General features: G+C 38.4%; 2 protein-coding genes and 1 pseudogene across 2 annotated transcripts; 1 reads left to right on the top strand and 2 right to left on the bottom strand.

Annotated features, from left to right (window-relative positions):
• The first annotated feature begins 477 nt into the window (after positions 1-477).
• Positions 478-2,336, top strand: LOC103430499 (uncharacterized). Its single transcript, XM_029100654.2, has 4 exons — positions 478-680; positions 742-794; positions 1,543-1,777; positions 2,042-2,336. Exons 1-4 carry the CDS (start codon positions 587-589, stop codon positions 2,098-2,100), a joined length of 441 nt encoding a protein of 146 aa, XP_028956487.2. The 5' UTR covers positions 478-586; the 3' UTR covers positions 2,101-2,336.
• A 3,098-nt stretch (positions 2,337-5,434) lies between these two features.
• LOC139194519 (PHD finger-like domain-containing protein 5A) lies at positions 5,435-5,982 on the bottom strand (annotated as a pseudogene).
• Positions 5,983-7,708: 1,726 nt separating this feature from the next.
• Positions 7,709-11,302, bottom strand: LOC103427323 (probable LRR receptor-like serine/threonine-protein kinase At3g47570). Its single transcript, XM_017330105.3, has 2 exons — positions 8,488-11,302; positions 7,709-8,302 (listed from the first exon to the last, which is right to left on the bottom strand). The coding sequence occupies exons 1-2, from the start codon at positions 11,216-11,218 to the stop codon at positions 7,881-7,883; spliced, it is 3,153 nt and encodes a 1,050-aa protein (XP_017185594.3). The 5' UTR covers positions 11,219-11,302; the 3' UTR covers positions 7,709-7,880.
• Between the last annotated feature and the right edge of the window lie 1,298 nt (positions 11,303-12,600).

Raw genomic sequence — 12,600 nt, 5'->3', positions numbered from 1 at the left:
AGAGTAGGTTGGAAACATATCGAACGAGAAAGTACAACAGTCAAACATACAAGCAGTAACAAGCAAGTTTCCTAAGAAAAATATCTGATCGTAATATTGGCTAAGCCTCAATGATGAACAAAACAAAATGATTTCATGAAGCTAAGCGAAACATGACCTGCTAATGATCATCTTTCCTTGAAACCATACTTTTTCTGTTCATAGAACAGATCTGTTTTGGCACTTCCCAGATTCACAATTTTCGGGCAGCCATCTCTATCTTTCTCCTGTTGAGTACACTCTTTGCAGTAATAAGCATCAGAAATTCCAACCCCTCTACAAATAACACACCTTCCCTGGAAAGATCCATAGTTGCACTCATCGCAAACCAGAACAAGTGTGCAAGGACGCACATAAGAGTCACAAATGTGAAAAGTGCGACGGCAAGTGTGTAATTTGTGACTCTTATGTGCGAGGACGCACAAGTACACACCTTCTCTGGCCTCCGTCGTCTTACTCCTCATTTCTCTGTCTCTAGAATCGATCGATCTATTTGAAGAGGATCGACAGTTTTTTTTGGGGGCGAAGATTTGATTGGGAATTTGAAATGGAAGCTCGAGGGAGCAGCAAGAGCCAGACGGAGCCTAAGAAACGCCAATCGAAGATGCCCAGAAAGCCCAAAGATAGCGTTCTCGAACAGAGTTTTCTGTACGCATGTTTTAGTTTGAATATTCATTAGCCATGCTTTCAATTTTTCTGCAGAATCGCCGGCGGAGTTCTTTGCGGAGAACAAGAACATTGCTGGGTTCGATAATGTATGCTTTTTCTTTTACAATGTGTTTTTACGTTTCTTTTTTGGACGAAAGTTGGAATCTTATGGTTTTTAATTTAAAGACTAGGAATTTGAATGGTGTAGTGGAGGTTGAAGTTGTTTCCCACAATTTTGTTATGAATTCTGAATGTTTGATGAATTCGGGAAATCAATTTTGTTATCTCTTATGCAGTTATGATCGTATGAATTGGAATTTGGATTTTCACACACACATGTAAACTGAAAAAAGAAAATAGATTTTCGTAATTCGAAGTTACCTGACCCCACATGGTGGGAAAAGGCTTAAGAAGAAGAAGAAGAAGTTTGCTCTAAATTATATAAGCATGGAAGTTTATGTGGACCTTAGATTGTTTTGAAAATAATTGATTGATTCAAGAAAGCAAAGAGCTTGGAACCTTAACTGTCGCATTGTAATCCTTCACCAAGTTCTGGTAATTTATGTTCTATTTATTCGGTCATCTGAAACTGAATTGCATTTGGGTGTTTGTGTTTGATGCTATTTTTGGATGTAGGTAACTAGATTCCTATTCTCTGGGAATTGTATTTGTTTGTTCAATCTCAATATTTTACCAATATTCTCACGCTGTCCTTTGTTTTTAATCTATAATTCATTTTGTCCAATTCATGAAATTTCCTTCTTTTTTTTTGATGATTTAAAATAAATAGGAGCAATTTAATTATCCGGTTTGGAGGGTTTTGATCTAATTGCAGTATTTATCTGTTATATGTAGGTTTGTGAAGGTCTGTTAATAACAGTTGATGAAAAAGTTGCAGTTTCGGAAATGACTGTCAGCAATCAAGACGTGAAAAAGAAGGTTCCTTTTTCTTATTTTTGTTTCCAAATTCTTCTTCTTTTCTATTTTGTGGATAAAAAAAAGGATCTTTCGGCAAACAGAATGGTGTCTTTTATTCATAAAATCTTCACCACAAAGGAGAAAGAAGGAAGCGTCTCTTCGGATTTCTCAGGTGAGTCTCTAATGTGTTTCTTTCTGGTTTCAATTCAATTACTTATCACCATTGTTTTCCATTGGAGAAAATCTAGAGAGAGAGAGAGAGAGGATATTCCTTGCAATTGGAGACTCATATTAAGTTTTGTCTTCTATGCTGTAATGAGAGATTTATGTTGGCCTTTTGGATTTTGGCATGGGAAAGTTCACTTATTTGTCTAATTAGATTGCGTCTGCTGGTCACTTTCCGATCTGAACCCTACCCACTTGTCGGTGGTGGCAGGAGGAAGAAAGGCCTGCTGGTCACGAGGGCGAGGGTTACGAGGTCTACGCCGGTTGTGAGCAGAAAGGATCCTTAGCCGAGGATCCGGAGAGGATCTTACCCCTTCTTATCACCTAAACAACTCAATTAGTCTCTCAATTTTTATATACACGAAGTGGAAAATCCAAGGAGGTTTGAACTTGTGTCACGACCAACAATAAAACTATTTGTTAATTATTCATCCCCATAAGTAAATTCATGTGCTTCCGTTTCTCGTACATGTCAGAATGATTCATTGAAATATAACTCCAAGGTACTATAAATGTAGACACATAAGTACATATTGAAATATATGTTTTTCAATAATCTCGTTCACACAAATGATTTGTGTTCTTAAGAAGCGATGTGAATAATATTATTGTAAATTCACACTACTATGACACTTCACATTCCATAGAGCTTGATCAAAATCTGAATGGCTGTAACATCTAACAAAGGTGTTCGTTTGTAGAGTATGTCTTGAATCGCATGGTAATGGGGTCCTTTCTTTTGACCACTCTAATCTAGGGGGAAGGGATCGGACTTGGGAGCAAAGGGTAGGACATAATACCCTGGCCAAAATCATTACGCTGGGTATATTCAATTGAGATTTTGAAAGATTTTAAAGAGTATGCGTCGACCTACTGAGCAATATTTAGCATGGAGTCCCCAATTAATACATCCATTTCACAACTTCAATAAAAGATAAAAAGGAAATGCCCAGTTTGTCTACTTAATAGTAAATCACATATGAAATTGGATTAACAAAGCTCCAAGTACACTGAGGAGTTCAAACATCCCGAGATGCATGCCACATACAAAGATTACGAGTGAGAAATACTCAAGTCATATATTCCTTGATTAGCCACAAAATGAGAGTAAGCTGGAAACATATCGAATGAGAAAATACAACAGTCAAACATAAAAGCAGTAACAAGCAAGTTTTCTAAGAAAAATACCTGGTTGGAATATTTGTGACGACCCGTCCCAAATTATTATATATTGTCTTCTCGAATGTGTAAAGTGATGATTATGCCCTCGGTGGCTTAGTGACGTGGATGTACATATGTAGTTTTATTTTCTTTCCTTGCCATCGTAATTAAATCGTACTTGACGTCATGAGCGCATTAACGCGAGTTAGGGCCGAATCGGATTTCTAACGAAAAAGTTACAATTATTAAAAGAATGTAAGCGGGCCAAAGTAACAACCAATCACCGTAACTCTTACTTTCTTGGGTCCCATTAATTGTTGGGCTTTTATTTGTTATAGGACCAATTACAAAACCCATTTCTTTCCCTTGCCCAATCTGAAGGAATCTCTCACTCTCTCCTTACTAACCAATCACAAACGCGCACACACATATAACCTTACCTTCTCTCTCTTCTCTTCTCGATTTTTCTCTCGTCCGTACAACCGAGAGACCATCACCTACAATCTTAACCAAATCAGATTGAGTTGTTGAAGTCCACCATCGTATTCCTTGTGACCTCATGAGTTGAGTGATACCTTTTGTCCGTTGAATGGATCACGGGAACTCAAGAACTCACGAACTCCGGTAAGGTGTTTGTTGCTCCGTTGTGATCAAGGCCTTTTTCCAAGGTTTTAAGGCTCGGGGAGGTTCTTAAACAACTCCATAGGAACCTTAGAGTGGATTTGGGACAAAGTTGACGTCGGAGTAGGTGGTTTCGAAGAGTTCAAGTTTGACCGGATTTTTCCAGGCTTCATTCCGACCACTTTCCATTTATTTTAGGACCCCTAATAGGTAAGGTTATGTTCTTCTAGTTGAGGGCTTCAAAGTCATATAAAAGTTATGAATTTTGGTGGAGAAATAATCGAGATATTGAATTTTAAAGATTTTCTAGTTTCCGGCGTAACAGACGGCGGCCGACGGCGGACTCCGACGAGTCACCGGAGAAGAAGGAGCATATTCCGTTAACTTTAACGGAATATTCAAATGGCGTCAGGTAATTTTAACAGAATATTCCCTAACACCATTAGGGATTATGTCAATGTGCCAGGCACGTGTCTGTGCGTGAGACGTTGAAAAAAATTTCTAAAAATATGGGGGTGTTCGTGTTGTCGAGTAGATCATATTGGTATATTCAAACACCCCATTTTAGCAATGTATGAGGAATTAATCCTAGGTTTTGTTTATGTGCTATCGATTTAACGTTACATTAGTTATTTCGCATATAGGTGAGACGTACCCTAAGGACGAGTGTGGATCAGCAAGGCTAGAGGGCTACGATCCTGCTACTTATTAGTGAGTGGGCATTTGCTTTATATATATATATAGGGTTTATAAAATATGGTTTCCAGAACGTTTTTCTTAATTGATTTATGCTTTGAATGCCATGTCGTAAATGAGTTGCGTTTTGAGTATTGCACTGTTCTTTTGCATTATATTGTGTGACACTGCGGAGGCTTAGGTAAGCTTCAGGTGAGTATTATGTGATTGAATGGGTTGTGTTGCATTGGTATGCATATATTTATTTAGAGCTTATCATGGCTGCACCACGATATTAGTGCTTCTGCCGGGGCTAGGGCACAACCTTCACATGATCATTACCTCCCGCACCGCACGCTCACCTTGGATCCAAGTTTGGTGCCAGCCTGTTGTACAGACCACAATATGTGATTCCGACTCGTAGGTGACCCGCGATTTATTGCATAGCCTTCACGTGATCGTAGCACTTGAGCGTACATATTTATACCCATCTTGTCATACAGGTCACATAGGTGACTCCGACTCGTGTGCTAGCCTATGTTGATGAGCTATAGTTCCAATTATATAGGTCACATTAGGTGACTCCGACTGGCATGTGATTTTATATTGATTCTACACCTAGCTTACATGATTTAGAGTTGAAATGTTTTTGGGTTTCACTGCCTGTGTGCATGGTTTTACATATATATATATGTAGCATTATTTCTGGAAACCATATGGGTTTTACAGTGAGGGGTTATTATGTTCAGAAAAGAGAAATGTGTTTTCAAATGCTTTGTTTTTTTGCCCACTCACCCTTCTGTTTTGCGCCCCTCCAAGTCCTAGGTAGCTGTTCATATCCTTGGCGGCTCATGAGGACTTCACAGTGGTTCTGACATCTTCACACATAAGTAGGGATCTCCTCCTTGTTTGTATAATTAGTACTTAGTTGGTTTGACTGCACTTTCGTTTACCTATGCTCTGATATTTGTGTAACTTATACTTGGTCACCTTCACACACTTAAATTATCTCTAGTTGAAAAGTTTAGTGTTAGGTATCTTATTTATTCGCATTTTCCTATTATTATCACTTCTGTTGTGCACTTAGTTACGTCACCCTCACGTGACGGCTAACACGTCTTGACTTTGGTCGGGGTGTGTCAATATTGGCTAAGCCTCAATGAAGAACAAAACAAAATGATTTCCAGAAGCCAAGTGAAACTTGACCTGCTAATTATCATCTTTTCTTGAAACCATACTTTTTGCGTTCATAGAACAGATCTGTTTTGGCACTTCCCATATTCACAATTTTCGGGCAGCCATCTCAATCTTTCTCCTGCTGAGTACACTCTTTGCAGTAATAAGCATCAGAAATTCCAACCCCTCCACAAATAACACACCTTCCCTGGAAAGATCCATAGTTGCACTCATCGCAAACCAGAACAAGTGTGCAAGGACACACTTAAGAGTCACAAATTACACACTTACCGCACACTTTTCACACAACCTTCCAATAGATATTCCAGGTTGATTCCGGCACATAATCAGGTCAGGATGATGCTTCGCCATGTTCCTGCAACAACAGGGTAAAATAAGCTTCTGTCCAGCGGATCAAATAGGGCCAAATCACACTAGAAACAGAATCCAAATGATAAAAACTTGAATCCCCAAATTAACTAGAACCCTAGCCTAGCTGGCTGGCAGCCGCCTTAGCTTTCGAGTGCCCCTCAGATGCTCCTGCATCAACTGATAACGCTAATGCACATTCAAAAGTTTCGAGACTAACCCAATTTGCAATTCTGCATACTTTTTAACAATTTCAAGCCAAATTGCAGGGTGTTGATATTCACAAATCATGCAATTTATCGATCAGCTACGAATATTTGCAAACTCTTTTACAACTATGCACAAAAATAATAAAAGTGGTTTACTTTTGTCACACCAATTCATCAATGCAAAGCAGTTCATTGCCCCATAACTCCAATACTAAAAAAACCCAAAAAATCCAAAATTTTAATTTCTAATTACTCTTTCAACTTCTGGGTGCTTCCGATGTTTACCTAATTCCCATCACAGAAAAAAAATTGTGGGAATTAAACATGCTGTGAAAATAGATGAAATGATTAATAATGTTTATACCATATTTAGGGCCTCGTATATTTGGGCCTTGGGCCTTGTATTTGGGCCTCACACTAAAGCCCATACTTTGTAAAAGAGGAGGAGCCCCTTATTCTATAAAAGGGGACTCCTACCCTCATTCTAAAGGAGGCAAAAGAGCCAAGCCTAAGAAGGCTAAGAGAAGCTATCATTACATTCAGGAGAGACCTCACACCACCGAGGCTCTCCTCTCCCTTCTCTTCTTTCTCCTCCGGGGGACTTCCCCCAAACACTTGTATCCATACAATTACAGAGAAACAGAATCAACTACAGTGTGGACGTAGCCCAAACATTGGGGTGAACCACGATAAAATCCTTGTGTTCTTCGTGTTCTTGAGCGTTTGTGTAGACTCACGGTCGGATAAAATAGGAACATGTAATTATTGAATAAGAACTCGTATTTAGATCTCGTACAAATACTCAGGGGACTTAAATGTAATTATGGGATAAAGGAAGGGGCAAATATGTAATAAGTGAGGAGTCCTTATTCTATAAAAGGACCCCTCACCCTCATAATTGAGGAGGCCAACTCTTAGGCTCATTCTCACCCTCAGAGGCCATTTCTGAAGCCTCTCACCCCCTCTCAAAGCTTCCTCACATCCCCTAAGCTCTCTCTCCCTCTTCAACAGAGAAATATAATACAATCAGTGTGGACGTAGCCCAAACCTTGGGGTGAACCACGATAAAATCCTTGTGTTCTTTATGTTCTTGAGCGTTTGTGCAGATTCACGGTCGGATTTACGTTGTTCCAAGACCTCCGGTTTTGTGCATCAACAAATAAGTTGAACAGAACAAGAACCCTAAAACAGGTAATCGAATGCGCACTCGGCTAGAAATTTGAATTTTAGATGGAAATAATCAAAATACAGCAGCAATTTTCTACATATGCGAAAACTAGAGAGGAAGAACGAGAAGCGAAAAGAGCAAAGCTTACCGAATAATGAAAGCCTAAAAACTAAATCTTGGCCATTTTTGTCTATCTCTTTGACATACAATTGGCGTAATGTCAAGGCTTATTCGCATATCCCTTTTGCACATTGTATGTAGGAGCGAATAGAATATGAAAGACAACATATTTATACGTGCCTTGAAGCAATCTTTCATCCTTCATCACAACCATAACCCACATGCTAAAAACAAAAAAAATAAAAAAATAAAAAAATAAATCCAACAAAACTTGTGTAGCACATGCAACCATCTGGGAGAAATATGAGACTGAAATGTTCTAAACTGCTTAAGCATAGAGTTTATTAGATTCTAAACAAGATTGACATAACCAAGACAATTACAAATAGCTCCACACAAATAAGAATTTGAAAGCTTCAAGTCATACAAATGAAAACTTCGTTCGTTTAAAACAACCGCTAACATAAAAGAGGCAAGGTTCAAAGCGATGGTAGGAAAAGTAGAGAAAAATAAGAAAAGAAAAACCACAAGCAGCATATCTTTATCCTTCTTTAGCCTTCTTGAACTTTGAGGTACGAGTCTCTAATTGCACTCATTTTTCTGACAACCATATTCAGAAGCATCCGCTCCCTTGGTGATATTGCACAACAGGAGAGTCCTATTTGCATCACAACAAACAAGCATTCCTCTACCTTTTTTGCTTTCACCACTCCGCGATTGTTACGTTTGGGCAACGTAGTCCTTTCATATCTGTCATCGTTAACACTACCATCAGCTTCGAGGTCAAGGAGCAATGAAGGGTCAACAACATCCATGACATGGTCGGGCAAAGCCATGGCTACGAATTTGTAAATGCTTAGACCTTCGATGAACATGTCATCAGTGGGTGTTTTTCCTATGAAGATTTCTAGTAAGAGTATCCCGTAGCTGTAAACATCTCCTAGTATGGAAACTTGGCCTCCCATGCCGTACTCTGTCGTGACATACATATAGACAATAAGATGTCACATGCAATTGACTATTAAAATTGATATCTTATTTCAGGTTAATGTTGTTTCCAGGAAAAAAATCAATACATCTTTAATATTTAATTAGTTGGTTTTTAGTAATAAGTTAATAAGAACCAAAAAAAGAAATTAGAATGATGGAATCTCATACCTGGAGGAATATAACCTATAGAACCCTTTAGTTGTGATGACATTGTTTGATTGAGGGAAGGATCATTTGATGCTTCCAAGAGGAACCTTGCTAAACCAAAGTCCCCAACATAGGCTACCATGTCTTCATCAAGAAGTACATTGCTCGGCTTTAGATCACAATGAACAATGGACGTCTCACAATGGTTGTGGAGATAATCTAATGCAGAAGCAACATCAATGGCTATGTTCAATCTTTGCATAAAATTCAATCTCTTACTTGGAGGAGATTGCTCTTCATCTCTAGGATGCAACCACGAGTGAAGACTTCCATTTGGCATGAACTTGAAGACTAGACTTTTGAAGTGTCTACCATGATTATCAATGCTCGAGCATACAGTTATGATCTTGACAAGATTTCGGTGCCTGACACTTCTTAAAGCTTTGCATTCATCATTAAAACTCTTGGACGCTCCTTGTTGTTGAAGGTTTAATACCTTAACAGCAACTACCGTTCCATCGCTAGGAATTACCCCTTTATAAACAGAACCAAAACTTCCCAAACCAATCAAATTATCCACAGAGAAACCGTTAGTCGATTCAACAAGTTGTGAGTAGGAAACACCTAAATTCCAATCCTTATAAGAACGTGAAGTTACAAGTCCATCTCTTGACTTTTTCAACAATGAACGAGCACCAAAGAAGCATGATAGAGCAATTATGAATGCAAGTGAACAAGATATAGGGATGACCACTTCTGGGGAAAGTAGTCCTCGAGATGAATGGTGTTTATTTTTGGGGCATGCAGGTAGATGTAATTGTGGGATGCCATCACAGAGCCTATGATTTCCAAGAATTGAGACATCACTGACATTTGAAAAAATTCCTTCTTTAGGCAACTCGCCTTCAAAATCATTATACGAAAGATTGAGATACTTAAGTGCTCTAAGCTTTCCTATGAATTCAGGAATTTGCCCGGATAAGTTATTGCTTGAAATATCAAGTTTTTCCAAGCCCCTTAAATCTTTAAGAGACTGAGGAATTGTTCCTTCAAATTTGTTGTCGTCCAAGTATAGGCCTTCCAAACTAGTACAACTGCTGATGGTGTTGGGGATTTCACCTGATAACTTGTTGTTTGATACACCTAGCACTGTGAGATGCACCAAATCACCCACTTCACTTGGCAATGAACCAGTCAAATAATTTCCAGACAGGTCTAATCCAATTGAAAGGGTTGAAAGCTCCATTAGCTTTTTAGGTATGCTGCCTGTTAGATTGTTATTAAAAAGTGAAAGTAATAACAGGTTTTGGCAGTTTCCAAGACTTGGAGGTATACTTCCCTCAAAATTGTTTCTGTACATGCCAAGCTCTATCAATGAAGTCATATTACCCAGGGAAGATGGAATTGGCCCAGAAAATTTGTTATCAAACAAATACAGTTTCCCTATCTTCTTAAGCTTCCCAATTTCTTCAGGGACAACACCTGCCAAATAGTTATCACCCATCTCTAGATCAGTAAGGTTTATAAGATTTCCAATGTCGCTTGGGAGGCTTCCATGTAACAAATTAACCCCTAGATAAAGAACTTTTAGTTGGGTCGAAAGGTTGGCTATGGATCTCGGGATTTCTCCCCCAAAACGATTATAGCCAAGACCCAGTGTTTGAAGACTACTACAATTAGTCAAGAAATTGAGAAAACTCATATCACCAAATTTTCCATTTCCCAGTCGATTCTCATCAAAGCTTAGCTTAATTAAGCTTCGCAAGCTTCCGAGACTTTCTCCAGGGACTGCTCCCGTGAAGTCATTTGTAGAAAAATCAATCAGTTGAAGTCTAGAAGCATTTGACAATGATACAGGAATATTTCCTGTGAAATTGTTGTTACCACAGTAAAATGCTACGAGATTAGGAAACAAGATGCCGAGATTTGGTGGTAGCTGTCCATGTAGTTGGTTTCTAGCAACACTTAACTTGTATATGGAAGAAATATTATAAATTGAAGAAGGGAACATACCAGACAAATTATTCTCCCCAACTATGAATATCTTCAAGGTTGTTATATGCGCAAACTCGTTTGGTATGCTTCCTTGAAAATTGTTGGAGCCAAGTCTAAGACTCCTCAAAGAAGAAAAGTTTCCTATCCAACATGGGATGGTTCCACTGAGATTATTTCCTCCAAGTTGTAGAACAGTCAAACTCAACCATGAACTGAGTTGGCTTGGAATTGACCCAATAAACTTATTGGAAAGAAGATCGAAAAATCTTAGTTGTGTACAGTGGGACATATTAGTCGGAATTTTCCCGCCTAAAGAATTGAAAGACAGGTTTAGACTTTCCAGGGTACGTAGACGACCCAGTTCTTGAGGAATTTCACCATGAAATTTGTTGATTCCCAAGCTTATTTCAATTAGACAAGTAAGATTCCCAATGGAAGGTGGAATGGAGCCTACCAATTGTTTATCTTCCAGGTCCAGAATCAAGACTCTTTCGGTGGCACGGTGGCATGTAATGCCTACCCAACTGCAGAAGTGGACGGAATGATTCCACGAGCTCATGACACTGAGAGGATCCTCAGTTATTCTTTTCTTGAAGTCTAGCAAAGCCAAGCGATCAGATTCGTTTCCAAGCAGGGTAAAGCTGGTAAATGTTGCAGATTCTGGGCATGTGCTTATCATGCACAAGACTAAGAGAATGAAGCCACGCAAGAATTTCAACAAAACTAGATTACGAATAGTATGCGAATGCTCCATCATTGTTCATAGACAAATGGAAAACTAGAAAACCAGAAAACCAAAGTTTAATTTGCACAAAAGCACAAAAGAGAAGATAATTGATATTTTTTTTCCCTTAGTGTGATACATGCTAGCAGGTAATTGATTTCTTAGTCTTTGCTATCCATGACAGCATCCACTAAATCATTATGTTCTATCATTTCATTTCATCAATTGGACGAGAATTTTAAATTGTAATTAATTGTTTCTTTCTATTCATTATAAATTGTAATTACTTTTTTTTCCTTAGTGTGATAGTTGCTAGCAGATAATTGATTTCTTAGTCTTTGCTATCCATGATAACATCCACTAAGACATAATGTTCTATCATTTCATTTCATCAATTTGATGAGAATTTTGAAATTGCACCCAAACGGTGACTTGGAGTTAATGAAAGACTCCCAACCCTGAGTTCAATCTTTTGCAGGAAAACAATGTTTGACCTATTTATGGCCTCTCCTATAGTTTGACACTTGACCATTACTAACTCCACTCTTAAACGTTGTTAACTCACTTGAAGCCATTCTTCATTCCATTTAATCACATCGAAACCTCAACTCAGTTTTGGCAGTAAGTGGTGTGAATTCCGGCCATAAATTTGACAAGACTGCGGACATTCATGAGGTAGTTTTGGCGGGCATCAGTAACCATGTTGGAAGAGGAAAGTGAGAAAATTTGCAGACTTTTCATCATAATTACTGTTTTTTTTTTACTTTATTTCAGTGGGCCCCATTCTTGTTAGTGTCATTCCAAATCGATTTCAACATTTTTAAACATTCCAAACAAGTACCCAACCTACTGAAAATGTCACATCGGTTAAGCCCTAGTTGAAACTATGTTAAATTACCTAGGAGTTACTTTGTCTCCAAAATCAATAGAAGGTCATGAAAGCATATCATCCACCAAGGAATGGCCACCACCAGACCCATCATGCCATCACCTCCAAACCTAACACAAAACCACTAACTCCACCCTACAACTCTAACCGCATCAAGAAGAAGGTCGTGGAGGTTGCTAAAATGGTATGAACTATCATGATGCAGCCACTACCATCTTAACTGCCCGCAAAGAAGAACTGAAAGCTTTACGAGCCGAGAATCGGCGTATGAGGAAATCAAATGAGCAGAAACAAGCTCCTTGAAACTTTATCTAAATTCTGAACTCTCTTCTTTGTTAGAAAATTGTCCTCCTAATATAATTTCAATTTGAGTCCATTTTCGATTCAATTTAATATTCTTTTGTTCATTGGATTCCATATTTACATAATCTATGTTTGAAATTCAAATTTTGAGGCGACTAATATCAATGTTGACCATGATATACCCAATTGGTGGATTTTGAACATAATATAAGTTTGAAAAATT

This window comes from Malus domestica, chromosome 03 (assembly GCF_042453785.1).
Source record: "Malus domestica chromosome 03, GDT2T_hap1".
In the NCBI taxonomy this organism is placed as follows: Eukaryota; Viridiplantae; Streptophyta; class Magnoliopsida; order Rosales; family Rosaceae; genus Malus; species Malus domestica.
The sequence above is the reverse complement of the archived record's forward strand: the minus strand, read 5'-3'. Positions and strand labels throughout refer to the sequence as shown.